The sequence below is a fragment of the Mchenga conophoros genome, linkage group LG4 (assembly GCF_057382185.1).
Source record: "Mchenga conophoros isolate Kocher_MC1m ecotype Shallow Benthic linkage group LG4, M_conophoros_male_GT1.1, whole genome shotgun sequence".
Lineage (NCBI taxonomy): Eukaryota > Metazoa > Chordata > Actinopteri > Cichliformes > Cichlidae > Mchenga > Mchenga conophoros.
The window spans coordinates 18745292-18764782 of record NC_140529.1 but is presented as its reverse complement, the minus strand read 5'-3'; the positions used below and the strand labels follow the sequence as shown (position 1 = coordinate 18764782).

Sequence of the window (19491 nt, the reverse complement as noted above, 5' to 3'; positions counted from 1 at the left end):
AGGAAAAGGGTCTCGGAGGCATGTGATTGGAGGTCTGCTGGGAAGGTTTTTCGAGAAAAACCGAGAGAGGCAGGGGGGTGGCTCTAAGGAAGGGACCGGTTCCGGTCCACAACCTAACTCATTTCGGGGTCTGCAGGACAATGGAAGCTGGGTGTTGACCTCTGACCGCCTCCCCTCTCTCCCATGTCCTGTCCTGTTTCTGGGATGGCAGGAAGAGTTAGAGCCATATTGTCATTCAGGGGAAAAAAACAAAAACCTGGAGCTCGGTCCCAGAACCTCCCTTCCGCTGTATGGATGAAGCAGTTTCTTTATTTAGCAAAAAGAGAACTTTAAAGGCTTTGTCATCAAAGAGGTCAAAACAGCAACATACAGGAGCACTGGTCAGGGTAATCTTTGTCACCGTGACCAAATCTGACCCGACACTCCCTCCACATCAGAGCGGCTGTGCTGTGCTCCCCTGCCCTTGATCAACTGTACACTGGAAGACAATGAGCCAGCTCCATAAATAAAAATCAGGTATGAATGACTCACTTTTCTGCAGGAAGTTCTTGCAGAGGCCTTATTGATTAAAATCCCTTTTAAACATCGCTGAACAGTGGACATGATAATAACCGAGGCAGTCTGACTCAACAGTTCCTGTCGTAATAAAACTCCACAACAGAACCGAATGACTTCACTGCATTATATAAACCAATCCTCCGCCACCCCGGCATAAAGCGCCTGAAAAAAGATAAAATCGATTTTCCAGGTGGGAAACATGTTTCATGTCAAGAGACACATGTTTCCTATTAAAACCTAAAGGGAAAAAAAAAAAAAAAAAAAAAAAGGAACTGAATGCATGTAAATTATATACAAAATAGAGGAATTAAAAAGGAAACTATGAACACTGGTGGCTCCAAAACAAGGAACTTCCACATCCTAGAAATCACGTGATCCGACAGCAAACCTCCTGCACCGCACTCGTGTTCATCAGCACAGGACCTTTGCCCACTTCAGGGAAACAGGCGACGAGTACAACAAAGACTTAATGCATCGTCTGAAAAATGAGTTTCATTTGAGGGGGGAGTAATGCATAAAGATGCTCTGCCTCCTGCGAGCTGTTTGTGTACTGAAGCAGAAAAAGGTTCATTTCTGCAGAATTATACCATTTATATTACAGCGCCACGTCTGCCTTGAAAGCACAGCTTAAACTATTAGGGGGAAATGTTCCCTTTTTATTTCCATCATAACATTAGATGAGAAGATTAAGAGAATCTTGTATGCATGTGAGCTGTAAGAGTTTACGATCATAAATAGAAACAACAATTGGAGCTCAAACTCAATATTTACCACCGGCGTTCCACGTTAAACTAATAGTCTGGCAGTTAGACCCAAACATACATATTTATCATTTCCTTTCCACTCCATTAGTAATCGTTTTGTATACACGTTAAAGGATAATGTTCACTTGAATAATGCAAGAAACTGTCCTCCACAGGATGTGTCTACACTGAGCAACCAAGATACAAGATAGTGCAACAAAAACAGGATACGTCACACCACGCACAGAGTTGCAGATACAGAACGATGTCTTGATTGTGAAGGCACTTCTGTAAACTGCGCTGTCTGTTCTCATCAGTGATGCAGACCGGCCATCTTTGTCTCTTTCGAGAGCCCCATCGTGCAGCAGAACGTGCACGCTACCGATCAAATGTGCTCCCGATAAGAGCAACAGTTTCATCACGCTGCGAACCAATTGCACAAAAAAATTTTCGCGCATTGCTTAACCTTTATCTTCTGGAGTTACACCCAAGCTAAAAGGAAAAGGGAGCCCTCCCTTGCAAGTCCTATAAATTTAACAGAGGCTTTTAAAAGTAGAGACTAAAGGGAAAATTGGAGACCGTGTCTGAATTGGTGGCTCGGCGTTTCTTATTACTGACCTTCCCTCATTCTGAAATCCTGAATAAGAACTCTATGCACTGTTCTTCTGTGCGGTGGTAGAGAGAGGCTTTATCTGTATAAAAAGGCTGGCTCTCACCACAAATGTGATTACAAGTTATCATCTACTGGATGTAAGAGCTCTGAGTCTGTGTGATCCACAGTCACTCAGTTCACCATGTGCCATTTAAAAGAAAAAAAAAAAAAACCCAAAAGTGGGTGAAAATATCGAGTGTCATTCAGACACATCGAAGCGTCAGATGGGCCTGAATCTCATCATCTGGTGCTCTGGCTGACATTAGCAGTTCCTGCTTAGGGAAGAGAGGGTGAGAGAGTCTCTGGCAGGAACAACAAGGGAGGATTTGTATCAGAGAGGAGTGGAGGGCCGAGGAATCTCCACGCGGGTCTGAAATCTGTGGAATCTGCTGAACACACACGAGCCAGGAGGACAACTGAAGATGCCAAGTGTGTGTGTGTGTGTGTGTGTGTGTGTGTGTGTGTGTGTGTGTGTGTGTGTGTGTGTGTGTGTGTGTGTTTATGCTGCTGCTACGCTTTACTCATATTACTTGTTATCAGTTTCACTACTGATAAAAATCTGATGATCGGTTACAAAATGAGGTGCAGATACGTTGGGCCCACAGGACTTAACATTCATGGCATGTTGTGTAAACTCCCTCACTCTCTCATACCGCTGCTCTTCCTGGTATAACCAACTGAGACTCGTGGTTAAATCAGAGTGATATGCTGAACTGTGAAGTTGTGTCTTCCCCTTCCGGCAGACTCGCTCTTGGCCTGAGCTCAGCTTAGATTAGGAACATCTGTGTAAAACTTTACTCGGATTAGGGCACTTCCCAGTCCAAGCGCATAATATGTGGTAGGAAAAATAAATTAATCCAATCAAAGAGGTGTCAGACATAAAGCCTGCTGGCCAGAATTGGCCCTGTAAAGACTCCAATCTGGCCCACTGCACGGCTTTAGAAAAATGTGAAAGCCGGGATTAATTGAGGACTTTTAACTGTATTTTCACAACTTTAACAGCTTTGCCTACTGTTACAGACCTCCTCCATGACCATTCATACTAAACCAAAGTAAATAAGTAATAGATAAAGAATTAGATGACAGAGAAATTACTGTTTTCTTTTTTACCGTCTACTAGAAAAAGCTTCCAGTAGATGGTGGCATTTCTGTGAATTAACAAACAATTTGTGTTATACCGTAATTACAGGACAGTCTAGCTTTCAGATCTTTCTCTGTAATTTTACATTTGTTTCTTATAACTGAGCCCAAAGTGCTGTAAATGATAGTAGTAAGTGATTACTTTCATTTACTACAGCAGTTTTTCTTTATGAAGTACAGTTTCAAAGGTTCTGAGATGTACTGTTGAAATTGCATTTTTTCCTTATATCAAGATATCTCAGGTTCAAGTTCTTTACACTAAAGGAATGGAGAGTTTCACTATTACAGCCCATTTAAGTAACCTCCATGACAGGAAAATAATGCCTAAGTAAAACAGTCGCTCCAAAAACAAGTCAATCCCAATATACTGAAATGTTAAAACACCCAGTTTCACAAAAAAATCCTCATTTTCAGCTCAAGTGAATAAAAAAAGCAAAACAAAAAGCAAAAGTACTCAGCCTCCTAGTTTTCACAGCTGATGTCCCTGTTGTGACTTTTAAACCTGTTTACACTGAAGTATTAATGGGAGTGTGACAGGTTCATGTCCAGGGTTTGGTTGCACCATCACACAGTGGATGGTGTTTTCTTGTTCAGCATAAAGCTGTACATGCCTGTGTGGGTTCTCTACAGTAATCTGACTACACCCACCCCCACCACACTCCAAAGACATGTATGCTAGGCTAAATGATGGTTGTTAGCCCTGTGATAGACTGGCGACCTGTCCCATGTCCAGAGTGGACCTTTATCGTCTCTATCGTCCTGTGCGGGCAGGGTGCCATCACATCAAGGTTAAGAAAAAAGAAAAAGAAAAGAAAAAAAGGATTAGGAGGCATCATGGTAGCCGTCTTTCATATACAGTCTTTGATTAAATCTTTTTCACCTGTTACTTTACAGTCAAGTTTTTCTGTTGTGTAAACAACTTCTCTTTGGATAAAAAAAAAAAAAAAAGAAGAAAAAGTTTGTCTCAAGATGAACACACACACTTTCCCTTCAAGGAGAGAAGTGCCGAACAGGAAATGTTGACACATCTTTCCTCAGTATGCTTCCCCCTGTGCTGCCTTTACTTCTCAGAATGAAACAGAAATGCTACCAGGATGTGCCGCCGTATGCTAATAAATGAAACCGCTTTCATTAAAATGCCCAGAAGAGCCAGTCTGACCTCGTGCTATCTGTGTAGAAGCAACTGGCTGCAGATCCAAACTCTTCAGTCTGCAGTCACGTGTTCCTATGTTCATGTATGATGGCTATGTGGCAATGCAGGCAACTGTGCTTATCCACTGCATCAGTTTGTCACCTGCAGTGTGCACACAGCATAGAAATCAGGAATCATGGAAAAGCTGCACACATATAGGAAGGCTGTGGAAACCATTTCAATAAAAGCCTAATTTTTCTTGTTTGTTTGTCTTTTACTTTATACTTTTACCTGTGCTGAAAAAAGAAGGAAGAAAGGAGGGCAAATAGGAAAACCTGACAAACATGCTAAGTTTGTACAACACAGAGGTGGGACTGATAAATCCCATGATACCAGGGTTATTCACAGCAGCTGTGACGTCGTATTGTGATTTCCAGCAATAAAACACTGACATAATTTCTGATAAGCGATCGAACTGACCATAAGCTGACTTTTAAACGTGATAAAATAACACGTTACTTCACAGAATCTAGTAGTTATTAAACCACTTGTAGCCGCTGTTACTGAAGCAGCATCAACACTCGGTTAAGTAACACTGGGCAGTCCGCACAAAGCCAAACCATTTTTTGTTAGTAGGAAGGTAGTTGAGTAATATTTTTTTGCATCTAGAGAAATCTCTATTGAAAAAAAAAGAAAAAAAAAAGAAAAAAAGAAAGAAAAAATAAAACCTGCTTCCCAGCTGCTGCCGGCTGGTTTTCACTCTCACACACCTTCTTCCGGGCAACTCGTGTGTGCGAGTGAGCAGCTTCTATCTTGCTTTGAATACCAATAACTCCGAGACAATACGAGGTCCCATTTTAATATTCCAAAACCACACTTCTGAGTCACACGGCTGCCTCACAACGCAGCAGCTTTTAGAGGTTTCTTATTGAGCTTTTTTAACAGATCCCCCAACCCAGATTTGTGTGGCCCTCTTTAAGACTTGTTTCTGTCTTTCCTCAGGAAGCTGTGATAACCATGAGATAAGGCATGATGGCAAAGTTCAACTCACAGGCCTCTGAGTGAACAACAGGCAGCACTTAAAAAAAACAAAAAAACAAAAAAAAGAAAATCACATGGGGAGGAGATGATGCTGAAAATGAAGCTCTCTTATCTATAAGTTTTATTTAGATATGAAGGAAACTTAAACTGGCACACGAGACAAGGGATGAAACTGCAAACTACCGCAGCAATCTTATGGTTTCGTGCTCATATTTCTGTAGAAGCAAACGTTATATTCGATGTTAGCTGACGTTAAGTAGGCAATAGTTACGTACTCAAGCAGCTTAAAAAAAAAAAAAATGACACAAACTGCAGTTCCTTTAATGGCCACTTAAATCCGGCTTAAAACCCCAAAGTTTAAGGTAGAAATAAAAAAAGTTTATAGCCACTGTTTTGCTATCTGAAAGTAATTTTTCACCATAATAATAAAAAAAAGTATATGAAAAGCGCACTTCACTCATATAAAATTAACTCTTTAAAGGTCACTCGCTGGAGCAGTGTGTTATTGGAGGACATTATAAGACTTTTGTTGGTCTTGTACAAACTCCTTGTTATGATTCAAATCGAGCCCTATAATGGGTTTAGGTAAGGGATGACTCACAGGATGACATATACAGTATCACTTTTTGCTGTAATTCTAGTCAGTGTGACAGTAGTGGCTTTAGAGCCCTTTCAATGCTACTATCTTACAAATATTATTGATTGTTGTGACGTTAATAGAGTGCTCACGAGAAGTGTGTGTGTTTTTATGAATGAGGTTTTCATGTTATATTATGCCCCAGTCACACAGGCCGACTAGTTAGTGCCTGGTAACCTTCAATCACTAGGAAAAAAATTAGTATTCCCTGTCTGGCGTTTGCTAGAGTTTAGGTGAAACTGGTTGGAAAGGGGGTGCTGCACCACAAGATGATGATTGCTTATGGTCACCCGTAGCTTGCACGGATGTTGCCGACACTCAGCTAGCCACTGAGCGGTAGTCAAACTTGAAAAAGTGAAATGGAAACGGCACTTTTTCAAGCCAAGTTAGTATCTTCCATGGAAACTACAGGTGACCGCAGCATCCTGCTAGTGATCAAGCCAATCACGTTTACCAAGAGGCACTTTATACCTCTTCGCAACCAATTTCATGCCATGACTGCCAGCAACTTTCAGCAGCCACTCAACTAGTCAGGGAATAAATATTATTCCTTAGTAACCATTGGTTGCCAAGTAGTTGCCAATCAGTTTCTAGGACTGTCTAAGCAATGCACTCCTACAGTTCGTGGATGTTCCTTGCTAACCAAGCTTCTTAGCATTAGCCGACACCTTAGCATTCCACCCTCCAGTCCAAATATGGTCGACCTCTTGCTTCAAAACAACAAACAAATAAAAAAAAGCCCGTGAAGCTATAAAGCTGCGGTTTGCCTCTGCTACGGTCAGCATATTGTAAAGATGAGTGCAATGGGAACGACATTAGTTTTACAGTGCGTAGCCATAAAAACAAAGCACTGGACAAACAGGAATGTTTACCTGATGATGACATTGGAATAAAAGTCAGGGGATCATCAGAGTCATAACGATTCAACTACTCTTTTTTTTGTTTCACATACCCAGGACAACAAAAAAAAAACAAAAAAACAAAAAAACAAAAAAAAAAAACAAGAAACCCTTCATGTTGAAATTTCCTATTACATAAACTGTTCTCCTACCCAAGCAGCTGCTGTCGACTGCTGACGACATCCAATAAAACTCAAGTCCTGCAAATCATCAACTGCAACCTGTCACACTCAGATGGGCTCTGAATGCAGATGTCATTTAAAGCGGTCACTCTTTCATCTTTTTGCCGATTGCTTCATACCCCCTGTCGTTTTACTAAGAGTTGGGGAAGCTCTCCCATGAGTTTGGCCTCTTTGATCAGCATAACTAATAAGCACTAAAATGACACGCTGCCAGGCATCGTGGTTACACAGTGACGCGACAAACTGCTGACCTCCCGGCTCCTTGTGATTGCCATGTGTAGTTTCTAACAGATTAACAGCCTCAAGGGCAGACTTAATTAATGTTTGATGCAAACCTGGTTCCTTTTTAACCACGGCACAAGTTTTGCCCTCTTGAGTGTATGGAGCGCACCACTCTCTCAGGCGGGATAGGGGTGTTGGGTTTCAAGCTGGATCATTAAACCAGCTGGGAGGCAAGCGGAGAGCTGAACAAAGCACCCTACTGTCCCCCCCACTTCCATTTGAGGATGGGACAAACTAGCTGTACAAAAGATAGCAAAGAAAGGTTTTACAGAGGGTTCCCGTTACGATGAACTCTTTGGGGGAAGTCCTGAACACAGAACGGTAATGTCAGTCAACACAGCAGGGGTACACGCACTGATAAGATACCAGAGGGGCCTAGACTTCACTTCAGCGTCTTTGAAAATGTTAAAGTGAAGGTTCTGGCTTTGCTCGAGAGGTTTTTGTTGTTCGTCCACCCTTCAGTCCTCAGTTTTAAACTCACAGTTGCATCAAAACAGCCAGATGGTTTGTTCCATCGCAAATCAACACGGTTTTATCTCCTCAGCCAGTCTTCCTGTCCTTGACCCTCCACCCCTGCGGACCTGAGTGCCGCACGAGCCCAACAAACCAAGTCTGACCTCTCACGTACAAATACGCACACATACACAGCAGTTGATGTGGTTATAAGAAAATGCACCAAGAGGAAGGGAGGAGTAAATATAGAACATGAAAAAGGTGTCAGAGGGCTTTGCTTTTAAATTTGGCTCTCACAAAGCAGAACATGCAGATGTGAGTCGAAGCCATACGATGATGAAATCACCTTATATGGTACATATTGACGACAGCCTGCTAGGGAAAATATTTTGAACTTCATTCTCTCATCTCGTGTATTCAGTGTGTTGTACTTTTGCACACTACTATACAGTCTCACATACAAAAGTCTCAAACCACCACTAATCTCTTTTTATTTTGCTGTAGGAAAATGGGAAATAGGTCCAGTGATTTATTGAAACATGCGCAAACACAACGAGTTTGAAGGTCAACATTTGGCATGACCACCTCTGTTCTCCAACACAAACTCTCTCGTGCAGTTTTGTCATTTTTTAAGCAGTCGTCAGAAATATTTCTCCAAGCTTTTTGAAGAACATTCAAGAAACAGGACATTTTTCCTTTTTCTTAAAGACATGACTTTTAGATGATGTTCTAGGTCTGCCAATTCTTTTTGTTTTGTTGTGTCCTTCTCCAGTGTCCACTTTCCTCAGATTTTTCAAGCACACAATGCACACTCTGCTGAGATATGCCAGGTTTGCAGCTAGGAGCTCTCTTGGAATCACCTCATTGGTGCTAAAATGCTATTTTAAGCCCGTGAAAGTGTGTTATCTTTGATATACATATCAATCGTAGATTGAGCTAAAGAAATGGGAACAAATGATGTGTTTGTGTTACACTTGAATAATGCACAGGTTGTTGTTAAGTGGCTTAATAAATAAATGAATAAATACAACAAAAATATACATACACACACACACACACACACACACACACACACAAGTCTGAAAATGGTCAGGTACAAGGACTGGACTGAAAATGAGTGAAAAAGCATCCAATGTATGAAAAACAAAACAAAACAACAAAACCTTTGAAAGACCTTCAGAAAGCCTGCAGAGCTACTGCTCAAGGCCACATAAAAAAGTAAAGAAGAAATTCTGGCTCATTGTTATCACTCAAAACATGCCAAGGGGCTGCGTCACATTATTAAAGCCACACTTAGTTAAGAAAACCAATCTTCTAAATGCATTTCTCTCCCCTCTTGTCTCTCCCTGACAAGTAAATGTAAGCAAACTTTAAAATTAGCCCAGGAAGGGCTGTCTCTCGTCAGAGCTGCACAGGAAAGGTCTATTGTATTTTTGTCATGTGTGCTAGCCACAGAAACACTATCACCATCATCATCACAAGTAACCAAAATTGACTTTGAGCCTAAAATGTGAAAAACGGTTCAGAAAATTGGAGCCAACTTCTTAAGATGACCTCACCAACAAGATATATTTAGGATTTTATTAATGAAAAAGACAGCGTGAGATTGTTTAAATGGATATTTGTGCTGCTTAAGTGTATTAACGCTCTCTGAGGGTGGCGAGGGTGGAGAGGACCTTGTGCTTTGGGAAGGGGGGTTATTTCAGGGTGCACAACGAGTCATTTCCCCCCCGCCCCCGGCAGGGCGCGGCACCTCGGCTCATTGTCCGGCCGGGGTGGTGAACCTTCGGCAGAATGGAGAGCGAAATGGAATGTGACATTGTAGAGTCTCCATCCAGTATCCCACGGGACCCAATCGCCAGGCAGCGACCAAACCACCCACACACCCGTGCAGTAAGGGTTCAGGTTCCACCCCTGACCTGGGCCACAGTGGCCTTGGCTGTCGGGGACAGTGGCGTCGTTGTTTGGCTGGTGTCACAAAGGTTTCAGTGAAACAGAGCGCCGTTAATTGCGTGATACACTGACGCCACTGATTATTTATTACCTCCACGATCAATACAACAGTGTGCTGCTGATCCAACTTGACTGCAGACGCTTACACCGGAGTGCTGCCTGACAGTTTTTTCCTTTTACCAGTTCATGATTATCTGACATTTAAACAATGGGGTATATGAACATGTGCTGGCATTAAGAAAGCTAATGCTCATTTACCCTGATGGCCTGTGCGTTAAAAAAACGAAACCGTGGCAATTTCCCAGGTTGAGGAGTACCGACGGGGCCTTTGTTGCACGCCCTCCAATCGCTGCTCTCTACCATCATTTCCTTTCCTTGGGCTGCTGTTTGCTTTCCTCGCCTCACTCTTAAACAGATATTGCAACAAACTGCAATGTGACTGCCTTGCAAAACATTCCTGATACTCTCGTCATCTTGGGCAGCATTATGTGATAAAATACTTTCGAGTTTAATACGATTCCCACCCTTAAATTACACAAAAACAGCGTCTCAAATGAAAGCTTCCTGATAATAGATGAGTGGGTAAAGTGTGCTCAGTGGTAGCGCCCAGCAGCGGTTACTAAAACACTAAATGGATCCATATTGCCATTTTTGGTTATTTGCTTTAACAGTTTTACTTAACATTATAGAGGCAATTAACCAAGATATTAATACTAGAGTGCAGAAATCTGCAGTTCCTTGAATGACCACTGGAGCTCAGCTGCGAAATAAGAGTCGGAAAACATAGAAAGTATGTTTGGTTTTTTTTGCTGTCTGTCTTAAATAAAAAGCTTAAAACGATCAGTTACTCAACTCCCTTAGTTATGCGCTGCAATAGGCTTAAACTGCTGGCGGCTTTCTTTTTAACTCCCTATGTGTTTATATAGGACTCTGCATTTAATCATTACAGTGGAACCCTGACTTACGAAATTAATTCGTTCCCGAGCAGCAATCGCGCCTTTTGAGTGAATGATAGGCTATGGGCTAGTTGCTAACTGCAACAACAATACGTCGTTCAAGTGGAACAGCGAAGCGCAAGTACGAAAGCCAAGGGGGTTGTCACATGATTCGGAAGGCATTGTGGGTATTGTGGGCTCAGCCAATCAGAACCAGCGGATTTCGTTACGCGGGCATTTTGCCGTAACAGGGGCAGAAATATTGCCGTTAAGTGCCTTCGTAATTTGAATTTTTCGTTAAATGGGGTATTCGTAAGTCGGGGTTCCACTGTAGTTATTTCTATTAATTATTTATTATTACTGGCTCTCTTCCACAGTGTGTCTTTTTTCCTTTCTTCCTCCCATCACCTCAGATGGCCCCGCCCCTCCCTTAGCCTGGTTCTGCTGGAGGGTTCTTCCTGTTAAAAGGGAGTTTTTCCTTCCCACTGTCGCCAAAGTGCTTGGTCACAGGTGTTTATTGTTGGTGTTTTATCTGTATTATTCCAAGGTCTTTACCTTACAATATAAAGCAATATGAGGCGACTGTTGTTATGATTTGGAGCCATACAAATACAACTGAAGTGAACTGGATTGACTAGATTTGACTCAATGGCTCCTTGGCAACTGCCTGATACAATTCTGTGGAGTGTGGGTCATTTATCTTTATGTAGCTGCTACAGACGACCATAACAGGTCATGAATGTTTCTGCTGCTGTGTCCACATTATTAATGATTTGTTGATATTGCACTTCTAGTTTCGCATAAACAAACACGCAGCGGGAAAGTCGTTAGGCTCACAAATACAGAGATCTCCGAGATGAAACATGATGAAGCGCATGACATCCTCCGCCCCACATATCTAGCAAACAAAAGGGCAGAGAAGGGTGACTCCCGAACTTTCTCACACATGGGCGTGAAAAACCAGCTTGCGCACACACATGAAAGCACCCACACAGAACAAATAGAAACGCAAAGACATGCCCGGGCGCATGAGCAAACGTCAGTCGGTCAGAATGAATCACGGAGAATATCTGATCCTGTCAGACAAACACAATGACGCGCAATTCATTGGCCAAACACAGCCTTGAACAATACCTGGCTTTGTCACAATGATAATCAGACTGACTAACATACAACTTATCAGCTGGACGCACTGTTTACTTAGAACCACAACTCAGTGTCCACCCCTGGGAGATCCCTATTCATCTGGGCTGCATTAGCACTCGTAATGTTGCATGCATTTGCCCTTTTCACTGCCGAGCAATGGTGAGATTGCTTCCCCAGCATTTAGACCACAGTTTACTCTGCACTAAGCTGCTAAGAGTCTTCTTGCTGCCCACGAGGAGGGGGGGGGGGGTTTGGGTGGACAGAGGATCACGATGACGAGGTGGTAGAATCTCTCACCAACAACAATGACAGGAAACCAGCACAAACTTCCCAGGAACTGAGCACAGGCCAAGACTCCACTAGACGCCCGCAAGCAGCCAGAATCACAGCCCTAACTACGCTGGCTCAAAGAGCCAGTGTAGGTGTGGCCGTTTCAGCCTCAACTGCATGACAAACGATCACAGCAAGCTGACTACTGATCTATTAAGAGGAAGTTAAATTTACCCAGCATCTGCCTCTGAAGGCGTTACATCACATGTCAGCGAATGAAAGACAAATCACGTCTTTTAAATGAGTATATACAAATCAAAAAACCCTTAGTGGAAGTTCTGCTGCTGAGGGCGGAAGCGAGAGTTTCGTGTCTTTGCTGAAAAAAATCTATTAAAAAAAGAGCTATGCAAATCCAGCACTGCAGGCCACACAGATTAAGTCCTCCCACACAACATGTTATCCTGAGAACTGTGCTTTCTATGTACGGACTGCATTAAAAAACAACACGTATGTTCACGAAAGGTCTTTAATGAGCAGGTTTTATATGAAAGTTCAGATTAGAGGAGAGAGAAGTGACAAACAGCCAGCACATTAATAGACGAGTCCCTCAATTTAGGCTCCTGCAGTCTGCGTGGTTTCTGTCGGCTGTACTTACACACACACACACTTTCCTCTGTATACAATCTCAACTAGGTTCAGTCAATTACATCCGACACTAGCGGTCCTGCCTCTCCCTCTAATTAGTGTTTAAAGTCGGGCTTAAGCAAGCAGCAAGCAGTCAAGTCCTCAAAATATCCCACTCCCGCGCTCTCTCTCCCTGCAGTCCACGTTAGATAAACGTCATCTTAAAACACATTCTTAAAAAAGAAAATCTCATTTTCCCACAGCTCATGATTGTATTCCAGTGAGTAGGAAAAATGACTAAGAACATCAAATTGTCAAAAATACAGCAGGTGCTAATAAATCTTTGTGTTGACTGAGCAAATAACTGGCTGATAGTTTCAGCTCCAGTTTTGATGGCATGTTATACAAACACCTCAATCGCTCAAACTCCGCCAGAAAAAATACACTCATCCCCACAAGTCTTGCAGCAAAAGCTCAGAGAAGAGCGTATCGGGCACACTTCACTGACCTCCACAATAGCAGGGTAAAAGTTTTACTGCCCGGTAAACAAAACGACGACCTTTGGAACGGCTGATGTGTTTTGCTCTCCCCCCCCCCGTGTGTTTTGTTCGCCGCTGACGACAGCGGCAGAGCTGATCACTTCGACCTTCATCTCTGCTCATCCAGTTTTTCACACCTCGCTTTCTCACTCTCGCCTACCTCCATCCTCGCACATATATATACACACGCACCAACTTCACACAAACTGCACACAAGCACCATCAGTGTAACCATGGAAACCAGGGCTCCTCAGCTTCCGGGGAGGGCGTTGTTCTTCGAACCCTCTTTTGTGTTGCTTCAAAGATGAAGCCAGACAGGCGGAGTGTCCGTGTGGCCGCTAAACCAACACTGTGTTTTTCAAGGCTGTGTGTGTGTGTGTGTGTGTGTGTGTGTGTGTGTGTGTGTGTGTGTGTGTGTGTGTGTTTTATTGGCTTGGCAACGGGATTCGAGACAGGAATGCCGGACAGGATGTAGGAAGAAAATTCCAGAAACAGTAAAGTCAATGCCAAAAACACCCTGAGGGTGCCTGTGAATGCAACGTAGAAGCAAACAGACTTTAAACAGCATCCCTCAAGTCCAATTTACACTCTCATACTCTCTACTGTGTCCCCAAGTTACTTCCTCAACCTGTGGTTTGTGCCTTTACACAAAAACAGAAATTCCCAGCTAGGCTCCCTACTCACTCCAGATCCTCCGTATGTTAAACTCTGGGAGACAGCTGGAATAAAAGATCCGAGCGGTGAGAATGAATTTGTTAGGAGTGCTGTCGTTTGTTTCCCGCTGGTTTGCGTGCCAGCGTGCACCGCACTGCCACAGCTCCATTAGGCCATCTGTGGAGACTATCGAGAGTAAACACAGGAACAATCGCTGTATATTCCTAGGACAAACAACATAACTGAGCAGTGCTCGAGTGCTGTGCACAAGCGTAGGCTGTTGCTATTTTCATGTGAGGGAAAAAAAAAAAAAAGAAGCTTAAATAAATACCAGAAACATGTTTCCAGAAAAGTCCTGCATGCTCTGGGTATGTGAATGCTGTCATTATACTGCGGGTACAAGAGAAAAAGTTTAAATACATACACATGCATTATGATAAATGCAACACTGTGTCAAATGAGCATGAGCGTCAGATTTTTGAGAACAGATGACTAATTTCACTGATTTCATCTAGACAACCGATCGCTTTATGCTCCACTTGGTTTTGTTGCTGCATCTCTTCGGGTTTACTAAGCAGTGTAACTGGACGGCTCTTCTCGTGAAGGCATTTTTACTCATTTACAGAAAAACATGAGCCATCTATAATCAAAATAACATGGTTACCAGATCAGGTTACATATTTTTCCTCTGGTTTTGAGTGCTGTTAATCAGTAAAACAGGTTTTTTTTTTTTTTAATCACGTAAAAGAAGAAATCTGGCCTTGACGCAAAAGTTATCTTTTATAGCAAAACCTTTCCCGAAGACTAACAGTGCTCCATTCTCATAGCGCTTGAATTAAGTGTGGCATTTGATATAGCAGGCCATAAAGTTTGGTTTGTGAGGCTGCAGCATTGGGATGCAGTGATTTAGCTCATATCTGACCAACTGAATTGGTTTTTTGTTTACACTGGTGACTCTGGAGTCCTTACGGGTCTATTATGGGGCCCATCCTTCTTTCATCCCTTCATTACGTTGATGACAAACCGCTCTATCAACCAATCAAGTCCACAGACTCAACAAACCTCTCTGAACTGAACAACTGTCTAATAAACACCAAGAAATGGACATGAATGCAAATATTATTGACTTTCAACTCAGACAACAGAAATTCTTACTGTTGGTCCAGACAAGTTGTATCCAAGCATCACCATACTACATCAGGTTTAATGGCTCCACTTTAATTTTTGCATTTTAAGTTTATTCCAATTTATTCTTTACTCGAGATTCTTTGTTGAATTTTTCGTTTGTTTATTATGTGTTTTTTAGAAACTGTTTATCACTGGTTCTGATAAGTATTATACAAATAAAGTTTATCATCATCATCATAATCTACCAACAAAAGACGGGTGGAGCTAGCTAAACTTGCAGTCCACATGCAGTTGGCATCTTCTCACACTGTCACAGCTTCGTCCCTCTGCAGGGCAATATGGTTGGCAAGTGAAGTTTGTTAGCAAGAAACTAGTTCCTACATGAAACTGCTGACAACAGAGTCTGGATTTTTTGCTTTTTTGTTTTGTTTTTGAGTAACCAGGTCATGATTCCTGAAAACAAGCATTTCTGGTTAGTTTCTGAATTTGTTTTTGGTTCCATAAGGTGGAAAAAGAGGCAGACATCGGTACAGCTGTGGCCAACTCACAGCAAAACAACCTAATTTCAGTTTGCAGCGTCATCGCCTGTTTGTTTTATCTTTTAACACCTGTGAAGGAAAAAGAAAGAAGCCGTCTCGCAATTAAGTGTTAATGGAAACATCTTCCAATTAATCAGCACTTAACACTTCACCCGCAGAAGATGATGATTATTATATTAAGGAAAAAATGAAAGCTTAGCCGGTCCCTCTCTGTCTCTTTGCGATGGCTGCTGGCTATTATGACCCTTCTTTCCACCTACAGTTAAGTACGGAGGATGAGCACCGCACACAGATGCAAACAGCCTCAGGGATAAACATCCGAGACGCTGCAGCGAGGGACACAGATGTTCCAGACTGCAGGGACCCTCGTCCTCTTGAGTGCTTACACTCGGGAAACAACAAGTGGCTGACGCAGATTAAAAATTAGGGACATGTTCTCAAAGAGAAAAAGATCAAAGGGTGAAAAAAAGGCACTTAGTGGGCTTCATTTTGTTTCATTTTTTTTTTTAAAAGGGGAGTGGGAACTAAACTATTTCCTGGTGATTGTTGTGGATGGCTCACAAATGTAAGTCATTTGTTTTTTGTGGTTTTCTACATTGAGGGTACATTTTTTCCTTTTTTTAAACTGCTCAGCTTCAATGTGTCACTGTCCTCACATTTTCAAGTAAATTCTCTTTAACGCCAGAAAACAAAAAGATGATCAGATTGGTACGAATATCGATCGTTGGTATTGGTATCGTAGCAAAGCTGAAAGGTTTGTTTTTTTGTGTTAGATAACACAACAAAATGAATTGTAGAAAGTAAACATCACAGTGATTTAGTGGTCATGAAATGTCTTCAGACTGATGATGATTCATCTCATGACACACTGCTCTCCCCTACATAAGCTGCCTTTATAGCTTAAAAATATTGGCATTGGCAATATAAGTCCTGTATCTCTCAGCACTGTGAAAAACATTAGGAAATCAGTTATTTGGGAGAAGAAAGGCACAGTTTGAGGCCCTGTTTTCGTGATCTCAAGCCTTTCACCCACAGCAAATGCCCTGCCAGCAAAGCCTGCCCACAACCTGGCAACACGTGGATGCAGCTGACACAGAGCACCTATTATCTGCATGAAACAGTACCTGGGTAAAAGCAGGGAGCTTTGATGCAGTTATCAGCACTTATATCTAAGTGCCATCATTGGCATAGGCATAGATTGTGGGTGGGGATGCTTGGAATAAAACCACAGAAAGAGGGGCTTTTATTTTGAAAAGTTATGGGGGAAAGTTTTGATCTGTGGGAAACCTGGTGCCTGATTTTATAGTGAAACATTTGCACAACGCAGAAATGGCAAAACTTGGTGCACGAAAATTCTCGTGAAATGCGGGAATTTACCAGTTTCATGTGTCTCACCTTCTCAGAGCTGATGCTCAGCTTCTTCTCCACGTGTCCGTGGATTTGCCCGTTAGTCTCTGGGATCGGCGTGGACTCTCTGGGCGTCTCTTCAGGTGTCTCCTCTGGTGTCGTCTCCTCAGGTGTCGTCTCCTCAGGTGTCTCCTCCTGCTTCACCTCCTCCACCACCTCTTCTTCTCGCGGCTCATCTCCGTTTTCTGTCCCGTTCACTTCTCCATCCTCCTGCTTCTCCTCCACCACTACCTCGTCCTCCTCAGTCTTCTCCTCCTCCTCCTCCTTTTCCACCACTACCACCTCCTCCACTTCTTCCTCCTCGAAGGGTAGGGGGACCCCGTCGGTGACAAAAGCTTTCAGGCACTTCAAGTTGTGCTTCTTCAGCAGCTGCTCCGTGTCCGGGTCCACCACTATGAGCTCCAGCCAGCCCACGGTGGCTCGTATCCGGGACACGACCTGCTGGTGGCTCTCGTTTTCCACGTCCTCCCCGTTCACGTACACCAGCCGGTCGCCGGCACGGAGCCCGGAGGTCTCTGCCGGGCTGTCGGGCTCCACTAACCGGATGAACTGGCCCGTCTTACCTTTCTCCCCGTGGAGGTGAAAACCGTAGCCGTTGTCCCCCTTCTCCAGCGTGCACAGCCGGGGGCGCAGATACTGGCTTTTGCTCGGCATGTTCGGCTTCACTCGCATTCACGCTGCTGCTGCTGCTCAACCTGTTGCTGGTTCACTGTGGAAATAACTAGAAAGCCTCCTCAGGATGCTGCCGAGGAAGATTATGTGTGAATGAGAGGAACCCTCTTAAAAAATTAAAAAACACCCACCCCCCGCCCTGCTGTGGAGACCAGTCCGTGAGAAACGCTGCTGCTTTGCTTCTTCCTAATGTGCTCTTTGCAGCGGAGGTGGTCTAAATCCTGAGCGAAGCCCCTGCTCCTGTGCGCACTGAAGGTCCTGACCCGGGGACTGGGCTGAGGCCGATTAAACTCAATCAGCAGACGCTCCCTTTCAGTGTTGCTGCACAAAACAAGTGGAAAAGCCACTCAGGAAGAGGGAGGTGCGTTCACTGAACGGCCCAGCTGGCAGCTTCATGCAAACTAGGGGCCAGTGGAGGAGCAAATACAAATCGAAGCGCGATGATTTCCGAAAAACAAGAAGAAGAAGAATTTGAGGAAAACAATACATATAAAAAACACACACAGAGTAATCCTGGGGATTTTAAAATCGGAATCAATTAATTCTTAGTTTTAGCTTTTACCTTTCTGAAGTCACAGGTAAAACATTTGTTTGTCATTAGCATATTCACTCCACACGCTGCTGTAGAAACAGTCATTCCACTAAGGTAGGGGTGGAGCCCATAAATTATGAACTTTTAACTGGATTTTCTTCAGTTTTACAGCTTTTGCTAAATTCATACTACATCAAAGTAATTAAGTAATAGAGGAACAATTAAATCACTGAAAAGTTCCTGTAGAAATTTGTTTGGTCATTGAGCAACTAAATTAATTTTTTCAACTTATTTTCTTTATTTTTTCCAAAGAATCATGCTGACACATTTAATTATTTTTAAATTTGCTTTTAAGTATTTCTATTTTTAATTATTTCTTTATTGTGTAGACAAATCAATACATACTGTTGAAATCACTTTTTTTTCCTTATATTAGGATATTTCAGGTATTGAATGTTCAGTTAAACTTCTTTACATTGAAGTAGAGGGAGTTTTACTGGTCTGACCCACTTAACATCACATGGGCTGTGTGTGGCCCACACTGAGATGAGTTTGATGTCCCTGCAGGATACCGTATACTGTTTTTAATGAGAGTGTTTGGGGGGTTGATAAAGACTTGCTACCTCAAATTAGTAACCAGACAAGACCTAGTTATGACTTTCTGACTCACCAGATCGGACTTAAGGGGACTTTCCTTTGGCAGACTCAAATAATGAAGTCTGCATATGTGCAGATAGTCCTAGAGAGCAAAGATTGCTCTAAATGCTCAGCTTCAAATATTTTGTTTCCTGCTTTTGTCTCTGTATGACGTCAAAGAGAGTGAATGTACTCCGTATGGTCATCTCATGCACACTGCTCTGTCTGTGAGCACAGATGCCCCACCCACCTGCTGTTTGCGAGGGGCAACCAATCCAAAGAAAGTTAAGTCATGCTAAAGTACCCGAGTGGAATCCAGTAAAAACAGGTGAAGCTGGAGATGACCGTGATTTAAATGATCAATGTGAACAAACTGGGCATTTTAGGAGCCCTGCATCGACTTTCAAGTACTCCTAAAGTCCAACTTCTGGCTATGCGATCGTCTGTCAACAATAATCAGCATCAGTTTTCAACTCCACTGTCACCCCAAACTCATCTCAGAGATATAAGTGACATGGCAGTGAAAATAAATCCTGACAGGAAGCTGCTCAGCTAAAACCTCGGGCAGGATTTGACTTCTTAGCCGAGAATGCTGCCAGCCCTGATAAGAGGACAGACGCAGAAGCTCTCAGCAGTATGCTGACCACGTGCAGCAGTGGGTTCAAGTTGGTGATGGAAAGTCGCTCAAATAATGCACTTTTATTTCCACAAGAAAGGACCGAAAGCCTCAGTGGGTC

General features: G+C 42.9%; 1 protein-coding gene across 1 annotated transcript in view; it reads right to left on the bottom strand.

Moving 5' to 3' along the window:
- Window positions 1–17969, bottom strand: part of nherf1b (NHERF family PDZ scaffold protein 1b) — a 31558-nt gene extending 13589 nt beyond the window's left edge. Inside the window, exon 1 of the mRNA XM_085270793.1 lies at window positions 16903–17969. Coding sequence (XP_085126919.1) covers window positions 16903–17586 — 684 coding nt within the window. The 5' untranslated portion in view covers window positions 17587–17969. The remainder of the gene's footprint in view (window positions 1–16902) is intronic.
- Window positions 17970–19491: the final 1522 nt, after the last annotated feature.